Source organism: Hoplias malabaricus, chromosome 7, assembly GCF_029633855.1.
Source record: "Hoplias malabaricus isolate fHopMal1 chromosome 7, fHopMal1.hap1, whole genome shotgun sequence".
Classification (NCBI taxonomy): domain Eukaryota; kingdom Metazoa; phylum Chordata; class Actinopteri; order Characiformes; family Erythrinidae; genus Hoplias; species Hoplias malabaricus.
In genome coordinates, this window is record NC_089806.1 from 38,746,215 (window position 1) to 38,772,988 (window position 26,774).

At 46.4% G+C, this 26,774-nt stretch overlaps 1 protein-coding gene and 1 pseudogene across 1 annotated transcript in view; both read right to left on the reverse strand.

Moving 5' to 3' along the window:
* rngtt (RNA guanylyltransferase and 5'-phosphatase) overlaps window positions 1-26,774 on the reverse strand; it is a 178,495-nt gene that overhangs the window by 76,601 nt on the left and 75,120 nt on the right. Inside the window, exon 11 of the mRNA XM_066677731.1 lies at window positions 17,068-17,232. Coding sequence (XP_066533828.1) covers window positions 17,068-17,232 — 165 coding nt within the window. The remainder of the gene's footprint in view (window positions 1-17,067; window positions 17,233-26,774) is intronic.
* LOC136702859 (U2 spliceosomal RNA) lies at window positions 16,855-17,027 on the reverse strand (annotated as a pseudogene).

Below are 26,774 nucleotides of genomic sequence, written 5' to 3' on the forward strand. Positions count from 1 at the left end.
GACACTCCTAGCACAGGCATCATATCGACTAAACAGTTCCAAACTTTATCAGAAGACCATTACAGTTTCAAACTTGAGCCAGAGAGTCAATTAAGTTTCATTGCCCCTAACGTGAGGACAGAAAAGGCAGCAGCTAAAGAGCTGAATGTGTATGACATTTGAGGGTAATGTAATGAGGTATTACACGCCTCTCTGGTTTGGAGTAAATGAAATACTGATGATGGAGGAATGGGGAGGCCTTATCAACAACACAATATTTGCAATTAGTGGAAATTAAAATGCCTAAATGGCTTCCACAGAGAGGAGGTCTGGGCTACCGTGAGCCAAGTTTCAAGGACAGAGCTCATAAATTATTAACACTCTAATATGGCTGCCCTTAATACGACTAAACAAACAGGGTACAACATGTGCTGCCATAGATAACTCTGCATGTAGAAGGTTTCATGACATTTAAATATTAAGAGATGTCTACATTCTGTATTTACTCCCGTGTATTGTATTGCTTAAACAGTGAATCTGAATCCCATTTCACACCTTGCACCTACCACTTAGCCCTATCCCTTCATTTTTGTCTAGGGGTAGCGTGTGTCAATTTTTGTTGGGATAGAGGGGTAGGGTGAAGGACTAGGGCGACACGTCTCTTAAAACAGAGGGTTATGAATGCCTTGAGAATTACTGGCAAGACATTGTGACTAAAGAATCCCACAAATGTCAGTATTTTCAAATGTCAGGTTGAATTCAGCTCCATATCACAGCAGAGTTAGGAGTGGGTGATAATATATGATTGTCGAATGCTTTTGAAGCAAATAATTGAAGCCCAGTAGTGAAGTTGCATCACTGCGGACTGGCAGAGCTGCATGTACTTGACGTCCCAGGCTCTTGAAAGGCTGTCCCATTTGTAAGGGAAGATTTTAGCTACTACACCTTGTACCCCAGTTCCAAGGGGCAAGGTGACACCTGAAAATGAGAGGAAGTGGTTAAAAATAAGCCTGCAAAAGTGCATTAATATTTGTGTTGCTGTGTCTGCATAGATCAGCAACTACAACTCCACAACACTAGGGTTGAATCTCAAATATTCCTCTGCAGTCTCTATTGTGTAGAATAGAGAAGTTCTCATATAAGACGATAGGTCTGAATTATCTCTATGTCACGCATGTCTCTCAGAACTCCAGATCCCAGAATGCATCGGACAGTCATATGATCATGCATACCTGTTTATCTGATTATACAAGCCTCACTCACTTACTAGTCCATGCCAAGTATTGCCATGATTTGTTATTACTCTCCGGTTCGTGGACCTGTTTTTTGACTACTCTTTTGGATCATTTCTAAGGTACTGTTTGTTCCCGGTATTCAACCCATGCTTGTTTTGGTTTTCCCCTTTTGGATTGTGATTAATAAACTCTTTTTACTGTTTACCGCAAGTGTCTGCCTTCTGTCCAGTCATGACACTCTGTAATCTCTCCTCAACTTGATCCATGTTTGTCTAATTCATACAATATTTTGGAAATATAAACTTTCCTTTGACTTCATTAAAATACATATCTGAAGTCTTACAAACTGTGCATTAGGAATCAATGCAACTACAATGGATTTCTACACCACTATTCACCAGACCAAATCTTGCCTTGTGTGTTGCCCTCATGCTTAGAAGACAACTTGGTAAAGTGAAGGTCAAAATTCCAAAAAGAGGACAGCAAAGATGGGCACTTCTTTGATGGGGACCTTCTAATAAGCCCCAGTACTTCAACTCCCAATGGGGGGGGTGCCCATCGGCACGGGGTAGTTACCAGCAGTTTAGACCTTATCAACCGATCTGGATAAAAGCGGGTGAAAACAGTGAGCCAATTAGAAAAGGCCAGGTCTTGCTGTCAGTGGAGAAGCAGAGAAGGTTGGACTGCTCTGTGTGGCTCAGAAAACAAATGAGAGCCAGCGATCGGTGAGTACTGAGGTAGGTAAGGCTTATGCTCCAATGAGCAGGTAGCTCATTTCACAGAAGCATTAGACCATCGTCTTACACCTCGATTCTCTCAGCAAAACTGCAGCCAATACATCAGATAACCCCTCCAATCCTCCAGCACCGGCTTCAAGTTCAATATGTACTGAGAGGGACTGGGAAAAAAATGTAATAAAGCTATGAAAGTTTGCAATCGTTTGTCTCAGAAAATTCAATTTCATCCTTAAAGCGATCCATTTTTTGATATGAGCTGATACCATCGGGCTACTTATAAACACACATATGAGTGAATGCACATGTTCACACACACTCACACACACATTTTCTCCTCTGAGGTATTTTTGCGACAGATTCACCACAGACTACAGAAATCAAGAAGAAAGACTCAACTAATCAGAATAATCTAAAGGCCTAATTAAGCCAGGTTTACCAGCCTAATTTCTGGCCTAATCATTGCAAGAGCTGGATATTGGACTGTAGGGGAACAGAGATACCTGCAGATCACTTAATTAAAAATAGATCAATTTAGCAAACAGGAGTCAAACCTCATTAGCTGCTGAAATCACAAAGCAGAGGCCAGCTGGAGCAAAACATGGCGATATCATCATGATGCCATTAGGGCCACAATAACAACACTGGTTAAAGAAAATTTAACAAATTAATTTATGAGACAGGAAAGATAAATTAGATCTCAATCATGGATGTAGAGAAGAAGCAAATGCTCTAAAAGTCCATTTCCGAGTGCTGTTGTGCAGTAAAATTGGTTAGCACTTGTAGAATGTAAGTTTTACAACTCAACAGGACCCAATTAGGTTCTTGGGGTTCAGACAAGACTGGACAGGACGCCGTTTCTCAAGTATCTGCAGGGCTCTAGGCAGGCATCTTACCTTCATGTCCTTCATTTACTCGTGTTGTGAGCAGATATTAGCATCAAGATACACACGACCTGTGAAACCATCCACAGGTGTGAGTGACCGGGTGAGTGTGTGGTATCCGTCCACAGGTGTGAGTGACCGGGTGAGTGTGTGGTAACCGTCCACAGGTGTGAGTGACCGGGTGAGTGTGTGGTAACCGTCCACAGGTGTGAGTGACCGGGTGAGTGTGTGTTAACCGTCCACAGGTGTGAGTGACCGGGTGAGTGTGTGTTAACCGTCCACAGGTGTGAGTGACCGGGTGAGTGTGTGGTAACCGTCCACAGGTGTGAGTGACCGGGTGAGTGTGTGGTATCTGTCCACAGGTGTGAGTGACCGGGTAAGTGTGTGTAAACCGTCCACAGGTGTGAGTGACCGGGTGAGTGTGTGGTATCTGTCCACAGGTGTGAGTGACCGGGTGAGTGTGTGGTAACCGTCCACAGGTGTGATTGACCGGGTGAGTGTGTGGTAACCGTCCACAGGTGTGAGTGACCGGCTGAGTGTGCGAAACCGTCCACAGGTGTGAGTGACCGGCTGAGTGTGCGAAACCGTCCACAGGTGTGAGTGACGGGCTGAGTGTGTGTTAACCGTCCACAGGTGTGAGTGACCGGCTGAGTGTGTGTTAACCGTCCACAGGTGTGAGTGACCGGCTGAGTGTGTGTTAACCGTCCACAGGTGTGAGTGACCGGCTGAGTGTGTGTTAACCGTCCACAGGTGTGAGTGACCGGGTGAGTGTGCGAAACCGTCCACAGGTGTGAGTGACCGGGTGAGTGTGTGTTAACCGTCCACAGGTGTGAGTGACCGGGTGAGTGTGTGTTAACCGTCCACAGGTGTGAGTGACCGGGTGAGTGTGTGGTAACCGTCCACAGGTGTGAGTGACCGGGTGAGTGTGTGGTAACCGTCCACAGGTGTTAGTGACCGGGTGAGTGTGTGGTATCTGTCCACAGGTGTGAGTGACCGGGTGAGTGTGTGGTATCTGTAAACAGGTGTGAGTGACCGGGTGAGTGTGTGGTATCTGTCCACAGGTGTGAGTGACCGGGTGAGTGTGTGTTAACCGTCCACAGGTGTGAGTGACCGGGTGAGTGTGTGTTAACCGTCCACAGGTGTGAGTGACCGGGTGAGTGTGTGGTAACCGTCCACAGGTGTGAGTGACCGGCTGAGTGTGCGAAACCGTCCACAGGTGTGAGTGACCGGCTGAGTGTGTGTTAACCGTCCACAGGTGTGAGTGACCGGGTGAGTGTGTGTTAACCGTCCACAGGTGTGAGTGACCGGCTGAGTGTGCGAAACCGTCCACAGGTGTGAGTGACCGGCTGAGTGTGTGTTAACCGTCCACAGGTGTGAGTGACCGGGTGAGTGTGTGTTAACCGTCCACAGGTGTGAGTGACCGGGTGAGTGTGTGAAACCGTCCACAGGTGTGAGTGACCGGGTGAGTGTGTGGTAACCGTCCACAGGTGTGAGTGACCGGGTGAGTGTGTGGTAACCGTCCACAGGTGTGAGTGACCGGGTGAGTGTGTGAAACCGTCCACAGGTGTGAGTGACCGGGTGAGTGTGTGTTAACCGTCCACAGGTGTGAGTGACCGGGTGAGTGTGTGTTAACCGTCCACAGGTGTGAGTGACCGGCTGAGTGTGCGAAACCGTCCACAGGTGTGAGTGACCGGCTGAGTGTGTGTTAACCGTCCACAGGTGTGAGTGACCGGGTGAGTGTGTGTTAACCGTCCACAGGTGTGAGTGACCGGGTGAGTGTGTGAAACCGTCCACAGGTGTGAGTGACCGGGTGAGTGTGTGGTAACCGTCCACAGGTGTGAGTGACCGGGTGAGTGTGTGGTAACCGTCCACAGGTGTGAGTGACCGGGTGAGTGTGTGAAACCGTCCACAGGTGTGAGTGACCGGGTGAGTGTGTGTAAACCGTCCACAGGTGTGAGTGACCGGGTGAGTGTGTGGTATCTGTCCACAGGTGTGAGTGACCGGGTGAGTGTGTGGTAACCGTCCACAGGTGTGATTGACCGGGTGAGTGTGTGGTAACCGTCCACAGGTGTGAGTGACCGGCTGAGTGTGCGAAACCGTCCACAGGTGTGAGTGACCGGCTGAGTGTGCGAAACCGTCCACAGGTGTGAGTGACCGGCTGAGTGTGTGTTAACCGTCCACAGGTGTGAGTGACCGGCTGAGTGTGTGTTAACTGTCCACAGGTGTGAGTGACCGGGTGAGTGTGCGAAACCGTCCACAGGTGTGAGTGACCGGGTGAGTGTGTGTTAACCGTCCACAGGTGTGAGTGACCGGGTGAGTGTGTGTTAACCGTCCACAGGTGTGAGTGACCGGCTGAGTGTGTGTTAACCGTCCACAGGTGTGAGTGACCGGCTGAGTGTGTGTTAACCGTCCACAGGTGTGAGTGACCGGCTGAGTGTGTGTTAACCGTCCACAGGTGTGAGTGACCGGCTGAGTGTGTGTTAACTGTCCACAGGTGTGAGTGACCGGGTGAGTGTGCGAAACCGTCCACAGGTGTGAGTGACCGGGTGAGTGTGTGTTAACCGTCCACAGGTGTGAGTGACCGGGTGAGTGTGTGTTAACCGTCCACAGGTGTGAGTGACCGGGTGAGTGTGTGTTAACCGTCCACAGGTGTGAGTGACCGGGTGAGTGTGTGGTAACCGTCCACAGGTGTGAGTGACCGGGTGAGTGTGTGGTAACCGTCCACAGGTGTTAGTGACCGGGTGAGTGTGTGGTAACCGTCCACAGGTGTGATTGACCGGGTGAGTGTGTGGTAACCGTCCACAGGTGTGAGTGACCGGGTGAGTGTGTGGTATCTGTCCACAGGTGTGAGTGACCGGGTGAGTGTGTGGTATCTGTCCACAGGTGTGAGTGACCGGGTGAGTGTGTGGTATCTGTCCACAGGTGTGAGTGACCGGGTGAGTGTGTGGTATCTGTCCACAGGTGTGAGTGACCGGGTGAGTGTGTGGTAACCGTCCACAGGTGTGAGTGACCGGGTGAGTGTGTGGTAACCGTCCACAGGTGTGAGTGACCGGGTGAGTGTGTGAAACCGTCCACAGGTGTGAGTGACCGGGTGAGTGTGTGAAACCGTCCACAGGTGTGAGTGACCGGCTGAGTGTGTGTTAACCGTCCACAGGTGTGAGTGACCGGGTGAGTGTGTGAAACCGTCCACAGGTGTGAGTGACGGGCTGAGTGTGTGTTAACCGTCCACAGGTGTGAGTGACCGGCTGAGTGTGTGTTAACCGTCCACAGGTGTGAGTGACCGGCTGAGTGTGTGTTAACCGTCCACAGGTGTGAGTGACCGGCTGAGTGTGCGAAACCGTCCACAGGTGTGAGTGACCGGGTGAGTGTGTGTTATCCGTCCACAGGTGTGAGTGACCGGGTGAGTGACCGGGTGAGTGTGTGTTAACCGTCCACAGGTGTGAGTGACCGGGTGAGTGTGTGGTAACCGTCCACAGGTGTGAGTGACCGGGTGAGTGTGTGGTAACCGTCCACAGGTGTTAGTGACCGGGTGAGTGTGTGGTATCTGTCCACAGGTGTGAGTGACCGGGTGAGTGTGTGGTATCTGTAAACAGGTGTGAGTGACCGGGTGAGTGTGTGGTATCTGTCCACAGGTGTGAGTGACCGGGTGAGTGTGTGTTAACCGTCCACAGGTGTGAGTGACCGGGTGAGTGTGTGGTAACCGTCCACAGGTGTGAGTGACCGGCTGAGTGTGCGAAACCGTCCACAGGTGTGAGTGACCGGCTGAGTGTGCGAAACCGTCCACAGGTGTTAGTGACCGGCTGAGTGTGTGTTAACCGTCCACAGGTGTGAGTGACCGGGTGAGTGTGTGTTAACCGTCCACAGGTGTGAGTGGCCGGCTGAGTGTGCGAAACCGTCCACAGGTGTGAGTGACCGGCTGAGTGTGTGTTAACCGTCCACAGGTGTGAGTGACCGGGTGAGTGTGTGTTAACCGTCCACAGGTGTGAGTGACCGGGTGAGTGTGTGAAACCGTCCACAGGTGTGAGTGACCGGGTGAGTGTGTGGTAACCGTCCACAGGTGTGAGTGACCGGGTGAGTGTGTGAAACCGTCCACAGGTGTGAGTGACCGGGTGAGTGTGTGTTAACCGTCCACAGGTGTGAGTGACCGGGTGAGTGTGTGTTAACCGTCCACAGGTGTGAGTGACCGGGTGAGTGTGTGGTAACCGTCCACAGGTGTGAGTGACCGGGTGAGTGTGTGGTAACCGTCCACAGGTGTGAGTGACCGGGTGAGTGTGTGGTATCTGTCCACAGGTGTGAGTGACCGGGTGAGTGTGTGTAAACCGTCCACAGGTGTGAGTGACCGGGTGAGTGTGTGTTAACCGTCCACAGGTGTGAGTGACCGGGTGAGTGTGTGGTAACCGTCCACAGGTGTGAGTGACCGGGTGAGTGTGTGGTATCTGTCCACAGGTGTGAGTGACCGGGTGAGTGTGTGTAAACCGTCCACAGGTGTGATTGACCGGGTGAGTGTGTGGGAACCGTCCACAGGTGTGAGTGACCGGCTGAGTGTGCGAAACCGTCCACAGGTGTGAGTGACCGGCTGAGTGTGCGAAACCGTCCACAGGTGTGAGTGACCGACTGAGTGTGTGTTAACCGTCCACAGGTGTGAGTGACCGGGTGAGTGTGTGTTAACCGTCCACAGGTGTGAGTGACCGGGTGAGTGTGTGTTAACCGTCCACAGGTGTGAGTGACCGGGTGAGTGTGTGGTAACCGTCCACAGGTGTGAGTGACCGGGTGAGTGTGTGGTAACCGTCCACAGGTGTGAGTGACCGACTGAGTGTGTGTTAACCGTCCACAGGTGTGAGTGACCGGGTGAGTGTGTGTTAACCGTCCACAGGTGTGAGTGACCGGGTGAGTGTGTGTTAACCGTCCACAGGTGTGAGTGACCGGGTGAGTGTGTGGTAACCGTCCACAGGTGTGAGTGACCGGGTGAGTGTGTGGTAACCGTCCACAGGTGTGAGTGACCGGGTGAGTGTGTGGTATCTGTCCACAGGTGTGAGTGACCGGGTGAGTGTGTGGTATCTGTCCACAGGTGTGAGTGACGGGGTGAGTGTGTGTAAACCGTCCACAGGTGTGAGTGACCGGGTGAGTGTGTGGTATCTGTCCACAGGTGTGAGTGACGGGGTGAGTGTGTGTAAACCGTCCACAGGTGTGAGTGACCGGGTGAGTGTGTGGTATCTGTCCACAGGTGTGAGTGACGGGGTGAGTGTGTGTAAACCGTCCACAGGTGTGAGTGACCGGGTGAGTGTGTGGTATCTGTCCACAGGTGTGAGTGACCGGGTGAGTGTGTGTTAACCGTCCACAGGTGTGAGTGACCGGGTGAGTGTGTGGTAACCGTCCACAGGTGTGAATGACTGGGTGAGTGTGTGTTAACCGTCCACAGGTGTGAGTGACCGGGTGAGTGTGTGGTATCTGTCCACAGGTGTGAGTGACCGGGTGAGTGTGTGGTAACCATCCACAGGTGTGAGTGACCGGGTGAGTGTGTGAAACCGTCCACAGGTGTGAGTGACCGGGTGAGTGTGTGGTAACCATCCACAGGTGTGAGTGACCGGGTGAGTGTGTGAAACCGTCCACAGGTGTGAGTGACCGGGTGAGTGTGTGTTAGCCGTCCACAGGTGTGAGTGACTGGGTGAGTGTGTGTGACTGTCCATAGGAGTGTTTGTGAGTGTGACTGTGACTGTGTGAAATTCACATTTCAGGCTAAAATTAAACCCTAATTAGAATGAACAAGATTTAGCACATGACTCAAATCAATCACAAACAGCAGTGGCTAACATCTCATAGTTCCTGCACTGTAGTAACACTCTCCTCTGTGTTTCTGTGAGCTGTGAGTCTCCAGCATTCACACATCAAGCTCAAATTCCCTTTTAAATATAGCTGCTAATTGGTTCTTTATGCATTACTGCTATCAGCATGCTAAGCAGCAGTGCAAACAACCTGTAAATGCTACGAGCTACGTGCGCCTGTGCGTGCTCTAAGAGCCTTAATTGACCTTGCCGCACTACTGAACAGGCAGTGCCACTCCAAACATCTCAATTTAAAGGCAGGGAAATTGGATGGCCAAGTTTACTCGGTTCTCATTGTTGTTTAAATCTGACCCCGAGGCTCTCCATTGTCGAATCCTCTTGCCTCTTTCTGTTCACTGCCTGCTAATGGGCCCTTAACACAGGCTCCAGCTGAAGTTAATCTAATCCAAACACTCATCTCGCTCTCTTTAGCTGCCAGGCGGCCATCCCAGACGTCCATCACCATCGACGGCCATTTTAAGATGATTGAGGATGTGGAAAAGCAATACACACAACAGATTTTATTGAGGCGGCGTATTAGGGCCATCATCCAAGCAAGTGCCTTGTTTTCAGAGTGAAAGGAGGAAGGCTTTTTCTGACAGAGGGACACAAATATGGAGCTCTCTCAGATTTAGACAATCAGAGCCTAATGAGACCCACTTTTGTAAAAAAAAAAAAAAAAAAGAACAAAAATGACCCCAACAGATAAGCCTTCAGATCCTTGATGCAGTGTGGAATAGAAGCCGGACACGAAGGGAATTTCCGGAATATATTCCGCAAAGACCATCTCAACGAGCTAACCAGATTCCTCCCTCGCTCCCATTATATCATTTTTTTTGACAGACGCAGGGCTGTGTGCTCGGCAGATGGTCACTGAGGAGAATAATGCGACTCTTTCAGTCACCGAAGTCGGCTTACCGTGACATCACCCCCTAAGCGGCCATGTGATGGACCCCAGAACAAACCAGGATCTCAGGGGTCAACAGAGCAGACATGAAACCTCCAGGGCACCAGAGAAAAGAGGTCACCCAGAGGTTTTCGACTTGTTCGTGTACAACCAGCAGACGAGGAAAATAAGGCACGCCAGCCAGCAAAGAGATGAATGATAAGCACTGGCTCAGTATTTGTGAGGGGGAAAAAAAAGAAGCTCTGAGACAAGTTCTGTGAAATAGCTGCGAACTCTGGAAAATGCCTGGCTGTGTTCTGAAAAGCACAGGATTGAAAGAACAGAAAGGCTTCCTGACACAAAGCAGAGTCAGGTTAATTGCTTAGTGTCCTTGAATGTTGCAATTTGACTGTGCGGCCATGGCAGCTTTGTCTAGGACTTTACATATGATTATGTTTATTCCGTCAGATTTTGCCGAACAAAATGATGTTTTGCTTTAAGACTCAAGCTGAGAAAACTCAACTAAAATGGTCTGTTAACAATTTGTTAAGGTTCAGATTGTTACCACCAATCCGAATAGAAGTGATTTGATTTTGAGTATCGGCCAATGCCACGTCCTGGTCTAAATGCTTTGTTTTTGTAGATACTTCACCCACAAATAGCCCTTGTCCACCGATGTGGATTTTTTTTTTATTCCACTTGGCACACAGTTTTGAATAGATTCATTTCCACCAACTAAAGTAGGTTCTAGAACGTGGTTTGTTCTAGCTAGAACCAAATAATAGTAGGTTATTCAGATTAACCTTGATGACTTCCATGGGTGATTCAAGCTGAAGAATCTCCAGAAAGCACACAGAGGTTAATGACTTACAACACAGTGGATCCAATCACTGCTTTCTGATTTGAAAACAGAAAATTGCTAGGAATTAAAAACAAGAAAATGCTCCATCAAGAGGGTGCTCCCATAAACCCACTGAGCAATTAGCATTTGCCTGGTGCAAAATGGACTTAAAGTCTTGCAAAGAGTCAAAATTGGCCATTGAGGGACAGACGAGCCTGGGCCTTGACACAGTAAAGGCTGGTTCATAGTTGACACGGAGGCCGCATAGCGCCGGTTGTCACGTCACTGTTCATGGCGACCACGTCCTTCTATGTCCAAGTGGAGAAGGCACAGTAGACTGTAAGCCACAGTGTAAACAGTTGCCATTGGGATGCTCCAAAATGTATTACATATTAAATGTAGTCATTGTTATTAGTGCTGTCCACTTGTGACAGGATCATGAAAATGCATGTTAATGCCAGTTGTAAGTGTAACCTTAGGTACAAGAAGAAAAAGATTACTGATAAAATCCAGGCCCGGATCAGTATGTGTGAGAAAACGATTCCCACAATTCCTCAGATAGATCTGTTCTGAAAAACACGTGATTTAACCGAAGCTACGCCCTGAAAATCGGTGGAATGAAAGAATAGAAAGGCCTTCTGACACAAAGCAGAGTCAAGTTAATTGTGCAGCGTCCTTGAATATTGCAGTCTAATTCCACAGCTTGGGTAACGCAGCTTTGGACCGCAAACAGATTTATTCTGTGTAAATTTTATAAATCAAAACTGTACATATTTCTTAGGATGGTTCAAGGATGGGCGATTTACCTCCTAAACAGCTGCATGATGGAAGACCAACAACTCTGGCTCTGTGGGCGGCACATGAAGTCCCCTCAGGAGGCTTTAAGGCCACAGACAAGACCCAAGATTGATCAGAGATAGCTGATGCTTTCATGTAAACACCAGGCAAAAAAAAACACAAGATACAACAACAATGATATTACTGATAAGGCTTGGACTGGCTTAATCTGTTAAAAAAACAGCTTCACATATTCTGACATTCCGGTTCCGAGGAATTACTGTGGACTGTAGAAAATGCCAGGCTGTGTTCTGAAAAACACTGATGAATGAAAAGAAAGAAAAGCTGCCTGACACAAAGTGGAGGCAGGTTAATTGCCAGTCGTCCTTGAACACTGTGATTCGACTCCAGAGTGTTTTGTAACATTGTCTGGGACCGTGCATCTTTTTTATTAGGTACAACTTGGAAAAACGACATGCATTCCTATGTTTTACGATAGATTTTCGTAAAGAAAAAAATCCTAAACCTTGGCTAACATGTCTTTATAGTGAGAGCCTGCTGATATAAATGCCAGGTCTGAGTATATAGCCATTATACACAGCCATAAGATTATGATATTCTCATCTCCACTGTCCATACAGGTGCACTTTGCAGTTCTACACTTACAGACGGCAATTCACGGGTGGCTCTGCATACTTTGTCATACTATGAGTGGAGCAGACGCAGCAAACAATACCTCCTCTGTTGTGGTCATGATTACTGAAGAAAAATGGGAATGGGTGCTAACAAAGTATGCAGAGCAACAGGTGGGTTACAGCCTCTAACCGTAGAACTACAAAGAGCTACAGTAGTGGAATGATGTCCAGTGTCTACTCTGAAGGCTTCTGAAGCTGTTACTGTCATGAAAAACTCATTACCAAACCCCCGATTTCACAGGAAACATTGGATGAGCAGGTGTAGCTTAACAATCAATAGAAGTCTCTTTCCATAAATAGAAAACCCTGAAAATAAGACAGATCCAGGGCTTTACACAGAACCAAAATGAAGTCTTTGGCATCGAGATAGGACTAGAGGTAACTGACTTGCTCTTGTGCAACCGGAAAAACTATGATGAAGAAAAGAAGATACAGTGACAAAGAGATTACAGATAAGGACTGGGTCTCAAAAGACTCACACATATTGTCTGATAGATAGAAACATTTTCAGAAATAGTAGTGGACTGTAGTGGACACCCGAACAGTGCAGGAAGCAAAATGGAAAGAAATGCAGTTTGACACCAAGCACAGTCGGGTTATCTCTTGGACATTCTTGAATATTGTGTGTTGACATCACAGCCTTGGAAACACAGCTGTGGACCTCAGATTTATGTGTGTGTTTATCTGATGGAACTTTTAAATTGAGAAACACATGCCTATGCTTTATTCATGTCTTTGCTTTATTCAGAAAATTGACTGTAGTCCAGAGCCATTTAGACTTGAGTTGTTGTGCAGCAAACACTACCAGATTAGGTCCAGAGTTGGGTGGGGTGGAAAAAATAAATTGAATATTTAAATAAAGTCATATCTAGAGTGAAACAATAATAATTCATTCATTCATTGTCTGTAACCCTTATCCAGTTCCGGGTTGCGGTGGGTCCAGAGCCTACCTGGAACCATTGAACGCAAGGCGGGAATACACCCTGAAGGGGGCGCCAGTCCTTCACAGGGCAACACAGACACACACACGCACTTGCACTTTTGAGTCGCCAATCCACCTACCAAACTGTGTTTTTGGACTGTGGGAGGAAACCGGAGCACTCGGAGGAAACCCACGCAGACACAGAGAGAACACACCACACTCCTCACAGACAGTCACCCGGAGGAAACCCACGCAGACACAGAGAGAACACACCACACTCCTCACAGACAGTCACTCGGATGAAACCCACGCAGACGCAGAGAGAACACACCACACTCCTCACAGACAGTCACCCGGAGGAAACCCACACAGACACAGGGAGAACACACCACACTCCTCACAGACAGTCACTCGGATGAAACCCACGCAGACACAGAGAGAACACACCACACTCCTCACAGACAGTCACCCGGAGGAAACCCACACAGACACAGGGAGAACACACCACACTCCTCACAGACAGTCACCCGGAGGAAACCCACGCAGACACAGGGAGAACACACCACACTCCTCACAGACAGTCACCCGGAGGAAACCCACGCAGACACAGAGAGAACACACCACACTCCTCACAGACAGTCACCCGGAGGAAACTCACGCAGACACAGAGAGAACACACCACACTCCTCACAGACAGTCACCCGGAGGAAACCCACGCAGACACAGGGAGAACACCCCAACTCCTCACAGACAGTCACCCAGAGCGGGAATCGAACCCTCAACCTCCAGGCTCCAGGCCAGACTGCGACACTACCTGCTGCACCACCGTGCCGCCAAAATAATAATAATAATAATAATAATAATAATAATATTAATACCTTGACTACAATAACAATACTGTGTCTCTGACCATCCCCCAAATCCGAGACTAGAACAGTACCAACTAGGCCGGACTGTGACTATAGCCCTATTTTATTTCAATCTCGAAGAAAATTAGACTGAGTTACATACTATTTTTCACTGAACTCTATGCATTTTAACAGACATTTCTTGTATAGTGTTGAATAAAACAGGAGTTTGTTCATTGCTGTGCATCATATTCAGCCTCTGAGTGCACATCATTATAGATAATCCAAGAAAATATTTTCAGAAAATATACTCTATGGACTTGGGCCCTGGAAGAGTTTTATCAGGAGGAAAAAATCATAATCATTGAGAAACGGGAGGTTGGGCTGATGAGGAATGATTATAATGGCAGATATAGGTATGTATTATTCCTTTTATATTCCGATATGCACATTTAGATCTATGTCTCCTGCTGCCAGGTTTTGATAAAATAGGTGCTTTACTCGATTTTAACTAGACCCTCGCCCATGATCCAGTGACAAAGGGATATAATTTGGTAATTCTCTGTTTGTTTTATTGTAATTCGAATATGCAAGTTTTGTCACAGGGGAAGCATGTAACATTTTTATTACAGATGTCCCACTGAAAAACTTATCCAATCCAAAAGGGACAAAAAATAGTCACTAATGCTGCTTTTCCACTGCATGGTACCAACACTACTCCACTATATTGGCTTTTGCGCACTTGGTGAGTGTTGTTTACTCATAGCGTGTCCCTTGTTGCACTGTTCACCTCTTGCTGGATTCTTTCGTCAGCCACCAAGCCATAGAGCGTTTGAATCTCTTCAAAAGACCACAGATGTCTGCATTTTGTTGTGTACAGAGATAAGTCTCTTTGGCCAATCAGCTCTCTGCAAGGTTTACACGTCTCGGTTTAATCCGTGTTTAACTCGCCTGGAAACATGAGCGTGCCGGTACTAAAAAACGTAGACAACTCCAGGTACCAGGTGCCCCAATATGCCTGATGGAAACCCCAATATACCAGATCAGAGTAGAGTAGTGTAGGTACCATGCAGTGGTGAGCTTCCACAGTCAAATCCATGACCATTGCTGTAATGCACTCGCTTTGCCATAGAACTCAATACAACCTGCCTACATTCAGGTCTGAGCTGAACAGAGAGGTGCTTTAAAAAGGCACCGGGGAGTTTAGGGGGTTGAGAAGCTTTTACATTCAGACGCTCACCGCTTAAACTTCATCAGTGCAAGAGGTGCAGCTTCTCAAAGGCTCTTCAGCCTTGATAATTAGAGAGCGCCCAGAGATCGGTCTCGCAAAAGTAGGGTGATTGATTTCGCTAATTAAAATCAGGCTTTGAACCATAGCCTTCTCTTTCTTCCCATTTCAGTTCTCGTTCAAAAGGGAAACACGAAAATGCCACGGAATAAGCAAAACAAGACGCCCACGACGAATCAGTGCAATTACACAGCTGATGTTTTTCTAAACTGTGCTCATCACGGAGGAAAAACATGCTTATTAAAAAGAGTACAGTAATGGAAGTGAAAATTCGAATTTGTAAAGGTGAGGTGAACCATATTACAGCAACAATTGATGGTAATCAGTGAAATTAATTTGTTTTTTTTCTGATTAACCGTTGAGACCCTAGAGCAAACTTGGGTCTAGAGGAAACACTGGGCAGCAAACTCTTTTTCAAGGCCAGTGTGCGAGACAAAGGCTGAACGTCCCCTTGTGTGAACGTAAGTACCCAGCTCAAGGGCAGTACTGCAGTGGACAGAGCGGCTTAAACATGGACCAGCTCTGTTGTGCATACCATTACAGCCCTGGAACAATCAATTTCAACTAACCGCACCTAGAATACAAATCAGGAGCTTTGTATTTCGATCACTGTATTTTGGATTTTATTCGGTTGTGACATTAACAGCAAGCAAACTAATGACATCTGTTTAAAGTTGGATGCACTTCAAACTCACTCACCAGGTTCATTAAAAAATCATTTGAAAAATCATTTGCCAGTAAGCACTGGCATGTTGGCTTGATATTCAAAACAAAACAGTTTCCAGTGCAGGGGGAGACTGGGGTACATCCAAAGCAGCATAATTCTGCATCCTCTTCATTCCAAAATTCAACTGCTAAAGCTTTATCTCGTCCAAGATAATCCACTCGTATCAGGTTCACTGCCTACCTGCCCTGCACAAACGACAGGTCCCCTGATGCCGATCCTCTGGCTGTCTCAAAATTCAGACTGGACACTGGTCTCAAGCTATGGAACACACAACCAGAGTCTTTTCATCTCTGCTTTTCATTGTCCTGCTTTAACTCTCAGCTTATTTCACAATATTTATCTGCCTCCTCACTCCAGTCAACACTCTTTTTTTTCTCCCCTGTTCTGTAGATTCAGCTTTATTGTCATTGTACCAATACAGAGTTGTAGATTACAACAAAACAAAGTCAGGCTACGTCTCTTCTGCAGTGGTAAAAAATTGAAAATAGATTTTTTTTTTTTTTAAGTGCAAGGATGGAACAAAGAAAAAAACATTCACATTCACAGACATAACAGTACTGAAAATCAGAGCTGAGGGAGAAGAAAAGTGCAGAATAAAGTTAAATTAGAAGTGAATGCACAGTACGTTGAGTTGGACCAGGTCAGGTGTGCAGGTGTACAGATTAAAGTATACAGTGCATGTAAATGAGCAATGAGCAGCTGCAAGTATAAAGTTGTTACAGTTAAATGGTCAAGAGATTTCAACACAATATAAAGCACTATGTGAGTTAAACCATTCATTCAATCATTTATGTCGCCCTCTTGTGGAGAGTTTTCAGCCTACTAAATGTGAGTATGTGGTTAAGTTACAAGCCAAGTGCACATGCTATAAAATATTAAATATATTTAAAAGCATTTTACAAAAAACAAACAAGTTATGATTGACCGTCCCCTGACCTCCCATCTAACCTTTTACCCACAAAATTACCAAGAATATAAATAAACACGATAAATCTGCTTTTATTGTCTTTGTGTAATGTACAATGACATTTTACTAAATTGTACACTAGTGGCAGTGAGCATGCCCACACCCAGAGCAGAAATGGATGTTGAGGGAGGAGACAGTGCTGTTCCTTCTCACCCCCACCCATAATGTCCTTCCAGTTGGGAGATCAAACTTGGAACCTTCCAGTCCCAAATCCCCTTCTCTAAACTGTAGGCCATAGCTGGCCCCCGGAGGGTGTACCATTCCCGGAATTACTGCAATACCAAGTGTGTGGAGTGGGCAGATATTCCATCTCTGTTTCAAAAATCTATTTAATTCATGGTCCCCAGGTAGGACATGTAGCAGATATTAAAGTGATAAGAACAGACACTACACTTGATCTTAGCCAAAAGCCAAGAAGCATCCAGACGAGGTTTTAAAATGAAAAGGTAGGGCACGACTTACCTTCCTTGCTGCGTTAATGTCGAAGAATGGCTTGTTCCTAACACTGAAGGGCTCCTTGGTTTTGTCGATCTGCCCCATCTTTATTTTCTCTGAACGAGGGAAGATGATTTCTTTCTCTATGCACAGGAGCCGTCTGCTAAAGTCGCACTGACCAACTGGCTGACCCTGCAAGACAAACGAGCAATCAGTGACAATTTAATATCATAACAGGCACACAATCAATTCAATTAATGAACTCCACAGTTAATCGGAGTCTCGTCTGTGAGCAGGGCTCGTCAGAGGCTGAGACGTTAATCTAGGTCTGAAAGAAATACTTGTGATAGTGATATCATTTCAGACAGACATGCATCATATCACCCTTAATTTGCTTTTCTGTAATCTTAACTCACTGCTTGCCATCCACAGCCATGGCAACTGTGCACGTCCTGTGACAGATGGGGAAAGAATACAAGTGTGTAAGTGTGTGTGTATACGTGAGCAGAATAGCATCTTTTAGCGTAACGTATGAATGTGTGTTTGTATTTTCCATTTGTGTCTTTTTATACTTAAGATCTGTGGTGTTTACATTAATTGAATTGACTAAACCTGATGTGACTGATCTGCAGGAGGTAATCGACAATAATTGATAACCTATTTTCCGTAACGAAAGCTAGACGAGAGCTAAAAATCAAATGATGCAATTACAGACAAGAACAAGACAAAATTCATTCATTCATTCATCGTCTGTAACCCTTATCCGGTTCAGGGTCGCGGTGTACCTGGAATCATTGGGCGCAAGGCGGGAATACACCCTGGAGGGGGCGCCAGTCCTTCACAGGGAAACACACGTATTCGCTCACACACTCACGGACAATTTTGAGTCGCCAATCCACCTACAAAGGTGTGTTTTTTTTGGACTGTGGGAGGAAACCGGAGCACTCGGAGGAAACCCACGCGGACACAGGGAGAACACACCAACTCCTCACAGACAGTCACCCGGAGTGGGAATCGAACCCACAACCTCCAGGCCCCTGGAGCTGTGTGACTGCGACACTACCTGCTGCGCCATTGTGCTGCCCACGATGACAAAATGATTTATAATTTTCCATCAACAAAGAAAAACTAAACAAATATGTGAAAGACTGAAAAATGACCAGTTGTTTCTGATTTGAAAATTGCAAGGAAATATAAACAGGAAAATGCTCCGGCTGTTTACTGTGGTCAGGGTAAAAGGAGCATCCAGGTGGAACAGTGAAGAGGAGTCGACTCCCAAAGAATCATTTCTTCGCTCTTATCAACAGCTGGCCAATGATTCATTGAGTTGAATCTCTTGGAGTCGACTCAGTTTTGGTTTGCAATCACCTTTGGCAGCACACTTTGAGCTTAGAATGTTAATCTTGAGTAAATGCCAATCACTAAAATGAGACTACAACCAACAAACATTTCAGTCCAAGACTGAGACTAAATCTAAATGACACTTCTGCTCTTGTATGTGGTTTGTTACAACAGTGTCACTGTTGGACAGAGGATAGTCCACCAACCAAATCGATCCAGCCGAGGGCATCCTGTGTCCACTGATGAAGGACCAGACTGTGCAGAGACAGATGAGCTGCATCCGAACAGCATCCCTTAGTCTTGTCTGTTTTTTCCGCAAAGGTGTGGCCAGGAGCTCGGCGAATAATGACTTGTGTATTTAATCAACTCGTCTCTCTTTCCCTCTGTTCTTTGTCGACCACCGTCTCCATGGTAACAGATCCCGGTAACGCGCAGCTGTCCTGTTTGTCTCACGGCTGCGTCGCAGAGACCACTGGCCCCACACGAGTAAGCCCCAGACTCTGACCCCATGCCTGCTCAGGTGACCCTGCTGGTGACCTACAGCCCTCTGACCCTCTGGACAAAGCTTGTGCCGACAGCCAATGACGAGGACGTGTCGGCGTCTTTCCTTCTGGACCCAGAGCGGCTCAGCTCAAGTAGCTCCACGTGCAGGAGGCATCAAAGTGACAGAGAAGTAGAGAGCTTCAAAGCTTTCCCGTGTGAGATGAGGCACAACTGTGAGTTATGTGAGAGGGCAAAACTGAGACTTGCTTTGAAACTTTCTTCTCAGAAACGGGCAGTGCATTTCAAAAAGCATCTCCGCCTGCACACATCTCTGTATTAAACTGTCTTCCTGATATACTCTTCATGGCAAACGCTGGAGGTGGGCTAGACCGGCACAAGATGGACATATGGTGTTTGGCTGTGGTTAAACAAAGGTGCAATCACTGTAGACACAGGTATTCACACACACAGTTCTCCACAGAAGGCAATGGCAAAACAATGGGATGCTCTGGAGCATCACACATAAGCACCATGGCCCAAGGTCAAGCCAAAGCGGTATAAAGCCAATTATGCATTTTTCGTGTTGTCAATGTGAATAGTAGCCACCATTTTGAGGACTTGTACATTATTCATGAACATACATTCATTATGGTGTTAAAATTCCAGACATAAAAACCCTGACCCATTTATTCGCATCATATTTGTAAGCAGAGCCCTGTTTCGTCAAACTCTGTTAGAGTTCAGGGCTGTGTCCCAAATACCATACAACACAGGGCACTTCACAGATTAAGACTAATACAACCAGACAAGAAGAGCACAGGGAAATCTGTATCTTATTATTTACCCTATAAATGACGGAAAAGATTTAGACATCAGAATATGTGGCCTGTGCTTGCTAAAGTGCTCACAGTTTTCCATTAGAATATATGACAAAAAATGCTAATATGGCTAACAAAGTATAAAGACCTTTTCCTAATTATAAGTGGGTTGTTTACCTCTATGAGGCGTTTGGCTTCTGTGCTTATTAAAGCTTGTAAATGCTGTGAGACCCTCTCCAGTGCAAGGAAAGGAGCTGTGAATGAGATAAATATATCCACAGCAGTCTTCACAACTACGATTATAAAATAAAAGTAAAATAAACTAAATTACGTGGCTGAAACACAAGAGCATTTTGGGAATATTGTAGTGGTGCTTGCGGTACACAAAACCAAATCCTCAGAGCAATGTTCCAGCATTTAGTGTAAAGCTTTTAAGTGCAATTATGTGCAGATACCACAGCAATGTCGGGGCCAGCTTCTTACTAACATCTTTGATTTGGCGTCGCAGATTAATACCTGCATTAGACGCTGCTTAAAAAGCATAGTCTAACGGACCTGAAAATGAATGAAATGAGCGTGAGCAGGATCGGTTCTCTGTAAATGACATTAAGAATGCTAAATCACTGTCAATTTAGGATGTGAAAGTGTGTGCGCGCGAGTGTTTTCAAACAATTATCACTCCTGCGTTAACGTGGTAATGGCCACTATCATCAGGGCAGTTATGAAAGCTTCATCACCCCAGTCAGCTCCTTCAGTGTAGAGTCGCAAGCTGAAAAATCTTAACATGTCCAGCACTAGAGTGTTATTTTAATAGGCAGAAAATGAGAGGATGCGACGGTGAGTGTGTGTGTGTGTGTGTGTGTGCACACGTGTGTATGAGTGATTGAGGCATGCCAAAATCATCCACTAGAATCTACTTTCCATTTGCAATTTCCCAATCTCCCCTCAAGTGCAGCAGTGTGAGAATCAGGAGTGGCCGGGTCCTGGCTGGAAGCTTTCAAGTGCAAATTGCCACGGAACAGTCGATGAAAACACATATTGAGGTTTTTCATAATTGAGTCGAAATCTTTAGTGTCACATTCTGGGTCACTATATGAAAGATGCAGAGAGGCAATGACAGAGGAGATGGATGGAGAAGAGGAAGGAAAAATCAATAGAGATGATAGACTGGGACTGGGAGTAAAAGAGAGAGCGGGAGAGAGAGATGTGGGTGGGAGGATAAAAGAAAGATGGAAGCAGAGAGAATAAAAGATTCAAAAGCGGGTGAAGACAGGTGGTTTTTAAGTGTATGCCTACACACGGCGCGGCGTGCGGTAATTATTAATCAGGATGAAATCAGGGAACAAACAACACGAGGACTAACAAATGTGCCATTTTATGGTGTTCACAGCACATTTGTGTTATTAATCTGCTGTAATTTGGAAGCGCAGAGTATCATACAGAATGGAGGCCTGTAGAGAACAGTCCAAAACACATCTTAAGTGGGAGAAGAAAGGAGATATAAAAGCTGTGCCTAGCGTCACAATAAGTGGCAAGCACAAAAATGCACCCACCGTCAACACAGACGTTCAAGGTTCACACGTTTTAATGTTTCCTCCGGGTGACTGTCTGTGAGAAGTGTGGTGTGTTCTCCCTGTGTCTGTGTGGGTTTCCTCCAGGTGACTGTCTGTGAGAAGTGTGGTGTGTTCTCCCTGTGTCTGCGTGGGTTTCCTCCGGGTGACTGTCTGTGAGGAGTGTGGTGTGTTCTCTCTGTGTCTGTGTGGGTTTCCTCCAGGTGACTGTCTGTGAGAAGTGTGGTGTGTTCTCCCTGTGTCTGCGTGGGTTTCCTCCGGGTGACTGTCTGTGAGGAGTGTGGTGTGTTCTCCCTGTGTCTGTGTGGGTTTCCTCCGGGTGACTGTCTGTGAGGAGTGTGGTGTGTTCTCCCTGTGTCTGCGTGGGTTTCCTCCGGGTGACTGTCTGTGAGGAGTGTGGTGTGTTCTCCCTGTGTCTGCGTGGGCTTCCTCCGGGTGACTGTCTGTGAGGAGTGTGGTGTGTTCTCTATGTGTCTGTGTGGGTTTCCTCCGGGTGACTGTCTGTGAGGAGTGTGGTGTGTTCTCTCTGTGTCTGTGTGGGTTTCCTCCAGGTGACTGTCTGTGAGGAGTGTGGTGTGTTCTCTCTGTGTCTGCGTGGGCTTCCTCCGGGTGACTGTCTGTGAGGAGTGTGGTGTGTTCTCTCTGTGTCTGCGTGGGCTTCCTCCGGGTGACTGTCTGTGAGGAGTGTGGTGTGTTCTCTCTGTGTCTGCGTGGGCTTCCTCCGGGTGACTGTCTGTGAGGAGTGTGGTGTGTTCTCTGTGTCTGTGTGGGTTTCCTCCGGGTGCTCCGGTTTCCTCCCACAGTCCAAAAACACACGTTGGTAGATGGATTGGTGACTCAAAAGTGTCCGTAGGTGTGAGTGTGTTTGTCGCCCTGTGAAGGACTGGCGCCCCCTCCAGGGTGTGTTTATGCCTTGCACCCAATGATTCCGGAGAGGCTCCGGACCCACCGCGACCCTGAATTGGATAAGCGCTTACAGACAATAAATGAATGAATGAAATGTCCATAATGTAATTTCTGTGACAGGTCTATAGTTTCCATGCATCACCAAAATGTAACTTTACAAAAGAAAGAAAGCACCCACATTTTTATTACGACTGGGTGTTGTATTCCAACAATATGCTAATGTAGAAACAGACACTCTTAAGCCTTGGACACCAAACTCCCTCGAAAGCCAGAAATCCATGTAGTCTGCCGCCACGATTCCCGACTGGGGCTTTAAGGCACCGAACAAGAAGCAAAGTGAAGTTAGAGAAAGAAAGAGTGTCATGCCGACACAGTCGAGATCACCGCGCAGCCTCATCAATTCAAACCCGCTGAAAATTCATGAGGCTCAAACACATGGCTAACGATCTACTGACATTTAAGACTCACGCATTCTGTCAAGACATTGTCACACTCTGGTGGCTGTATGCATCATATCTATGCAGCCCTCCACTGCTACCACCTCCACCCCGCTCCAGGGGAGAGGATCAATTCTCTCAATGCTGGTAGGGGTGGGGGGGGGGTGGGGGGGAGCAAGTGGAGAATGAAATGGCAGAACTGAAGCTTTCTATAGTCGGGTAAAGGCCACCATTTTGGCGCGATCTTCTTTGTGGCTTTATAGGTCAGTGTGGGAGTCTGGAAAACTCTTAGGAAAACACCAGTAAAAGTTCAAGATACAACATGGAGTCTGAAGCGGGGATTTATAGTGGGGAGACGAGCGAGCAAAGTGTGATCTGCATTTTGTTTTTGCTGCTTACCTGGAAGCAACTGAGTGAAGGCACCAGTACCGTAACACACATTTCTGCTAGAGTCTCTATGGGATTTGCAATGTTACGTAGTGATGCAACCGACTCTGATCCAAAACAGCCGACACAGATTGGCCTTTCCATTATCCCTCGCGCATAAGAACAGCTTGCTACCAGTAAAACAATCTTCTGTGTATGTGTAGTGTTTTTTTATTTTATTTTATTTTGTCATTTATTTGTTTATGTATATGTTTAATATTTTAACATACGTTTAGTTCTTTCCCATTTCTCTTTTTTAGTTTCTTTTTTGTACCCTCAGTAGAACACTTGCACTTGGGCTCTTAAGTCAGTTCGTCTCCCTCTCTATCTCTCACTCTCACACACACAGTTTTCAGTGTGGACAAGGGGTCAACACACAGACAACAACCTCTATTTTTCCTGTGTACAAAGCCCCTGTTACAGACTGAATGTGCTGCGGCTTCACGGTAAAACGTGGAATGAACTCCGGATCTGTGACGTGTCTCGTTACGTTTCGTTGTTACCGGGTTCCGGACTGGAACATGGAACGGTAAGTGTGATTTCCGATGAGCTGATGATATTAATTTCGGACCTGATACTAACATAGGATCAGATTGGGCTCATCTCTAGTGTTAACCTCAGATACAGTCTGCAAACCTAATGGTGTTGAAAACTGGGATTTCCACTTCTGAGATGAGTGAGACCATGGAGAGTTCATCTGCATTCTCTGAGCATCGGTAAAAGGACTGAGCATTTTTTTTTTCCTTTTTGTCCTCTGTAAACCTTCTTCGCCACAAGAGCAATCAGACACTCATCGATCTACTGGCTGTTTCTTTACTTTCCCAGAGGCCACCGGTCCAGGAAGTCGTCCGCTGTGAATTAGCACAACAAGATCAATGTGTGATCACAGCTTGAACAACTTGCTTTTCACACTACAGGAGCTTTGTTCAATTAAAAACCACACACACACACTCTGCCGCACAGGGCACTGGCTATGACAAGAGCCACCCAGAGGGGAAGCAAAGCCTTGTGTTTTTTAAAACAAATTGTAATGCAAACAACAACAAACTTAATTTGGGGATCTAGAGGCCGCCAATGCACACAACACAGTCATTTACATCTTTAATACAGTACAGAGATATTAAAAATGTCCTGCTTCTTTTTCTGAGTCTCTCCAATCACAGCGCCCGACCTGGGTTTATGAGAGTGCAAAGATGTGCTGAATAAATACAGTATAAACAAGAGTGGAAAAGAAAGAGAACAGAGCAAAAACAGCTTAAAAACCAGAGCTTCTGCTCGTTACGGTTGCGCTGCTGTGTCGTTTGTTCCTTGCGGCATTTTAAACAAAGCTTCATTAAGACCCCAGATGAGTGTTCACTTGTGGAAATGGGTCTCCGTTAAATGGTGATCCGGTTACACTTTGGCATCTAGGTGGTCCAGCTAGTCACGGCTGCCATGACATGAGGTATTATGAATTCTACTTCATAATTTATGGAATAATACATTATAGTTGTGCTCTCTGTAAGCCACAACATATTCAGTTTTTTTGTAGCACTATTATTTTGTATTCCACAGTGAGGCACCAGCCACCAAAGACCCCAATGAGAACAACATCATCATTGAGTGAAGCCAATTCTAATTTCCGCTAGTGCCTCTATGAGGTTTGCAGCGTTTACTAAACACTCCCTACATAAGAACGTAGTTAACGGTTTAACAGGTTCCTCCGATAAGATTTTAAGCTTTGAATTGAAGTATATACATTTATTTTGAGAATAACATACAATGTAAACTCCAAAGGTCAGGGTTTAAAGCAGTTCAATGTAATTAAAATGTGCTTATTAAATAATAGGACTATGAAAAACGTCCAGATTAGCCGTTTTCCACCACTATTGCGATAGAGAGTTAGCTTGTCTTGGTGTGTAAGGCTGAGACGGAGTGTTTTTGAATCCCGAACCAGGAGGTCTAACAAGAAGAACCACGGGAGGGTCCTTTAATTACATCTCAAATCAATGGCGGTTACTAGCGAGGGAGAAAGGAACGCTAACGTTAAGGGGGCTGCTTCAAGTATGATAAAGATAAGCAGCTTTATGTTATTCAAAACACGTAGGGTCGGGGCTGGCATTAGCGCCACATCGCTGCACCGGGAGAGGACGAGGAGCTAAGCCTACAGCAACCCTCTCCGTTCATTTCAAACCATCTGCCCCAGTCCGTGGAAGCTGACAAAAATGGCAAGTGGAAGAAAAGAAGAAATATTCGAATGCTGCTGCGGGAAGAGCTCTTGTAAATAATAGGGATGATTTAGGAACCATCTTCATTTTTCACTTCCAAATCGCCTCCGTTCCGAGCATGAAGAACGCACAAAATGGCCTTAGATCGGCCTGGAACAAAGCTATCGATGGTGTGCTAAGCACATGATTTGCTTCCCCAGTGGCCATGGGCTGTTTATTGATTCCGCGTGTGTGCTGGTGATGATAGCTCGCTCTGTCTCTGAGCCTCGTCCTCCATCCCTCATCCTTCACATTCTGGAGTTCAATAGCAGCCTGGGCCCACGCCAATGAGAGGAAACGCATCCGTCAAGACCGTGGTTGCTTCACATTTAAAGCTCGATTTGGGCAGTCTTTTACGGCTGGGTCTGCTGTTTAAGAATGAATCCTGATCCATGTCCTAAGAAGACCTGCCATTTCAGGTATGACTCCAGGGGCTGAATGATGTCGCTAATGTTGTAGGCCTTGGCTTGAACGGAAAAAAACACACCGAGCAATTAACTGCAGAATGTAAGGGAAGAGAAATATGTAATGGGTTTTCTTCAGCGGTAAATTGGATTAAACTAAGAGGGTAAATAAATTCTAATCTAAGAGAGGGTTAATCAATATGAAAATAGAGCATGTTAATAGCGAACGCCTGTCAGCGTGTACGCTTCAAATTGTAGGGGATTCAACAGAGGGCATTACACAAGAACCCAGCGCAACTAATTCAGCCTCTCCGAGATGAGTCTATATATAAATTGGGATAAGACATCAACATGTTCCTGCCAACGAAAATGCACACAAATTATGCTGTCGTAGAGACAAAGGGGAAAGGAAGACAGAGAAAAGAGCCAGTGTGTGTGTGTGTGGCAAAATCTGAAGAGAGGGCTCGACTGCAAACAAAACAGGAAATACGACAGAGACCGAAATGGTACCATATAATCATCGAATCTGCACCAATACGACTTCAAGACAACAATTAACCGATACTCTGCAGCGATATGATAAATCAGCATGAGAGTCGGCGCAGGAAAGACCTTCTATTTCAAGATGCTTGTGGAAATTACTATTTCAGACTCTTGCACAACCTTTTCCTCAGTAATCCGTCCTCATAGACACTTCCCAAATCTCAAGTAGCAGAGATAGAGGAAGCAGGGAAGGCACTGAATGACCTTTTTTATTTTGGTTTATAACCGTTCCTGCTTTTATTTCCTTCCTAAAGCAATCCTCAAAAGGTTTCGAACGATATATTTGTTTGACAATATCATCAGCTGATACTGAAGCCCTCTGAATTTATGGGTATCATCAAAAATGGAACCAATCATGTATTTTTAATGCCATTTAGCCACACAATGTACTGGACCCCTACCTGCGGTGTGTTCCTGCCTTGCACCCAATGATTCCACGGAGGCTGCTGACCCACCGGATGAGCAACAGGTTACAGAACAATGAATGAGTAAAATAGTAATGAACAGCACGTAGTGTCGCAGTCACACAGCTCCAGAGACCTGGAGGTTGTGGGTTCGA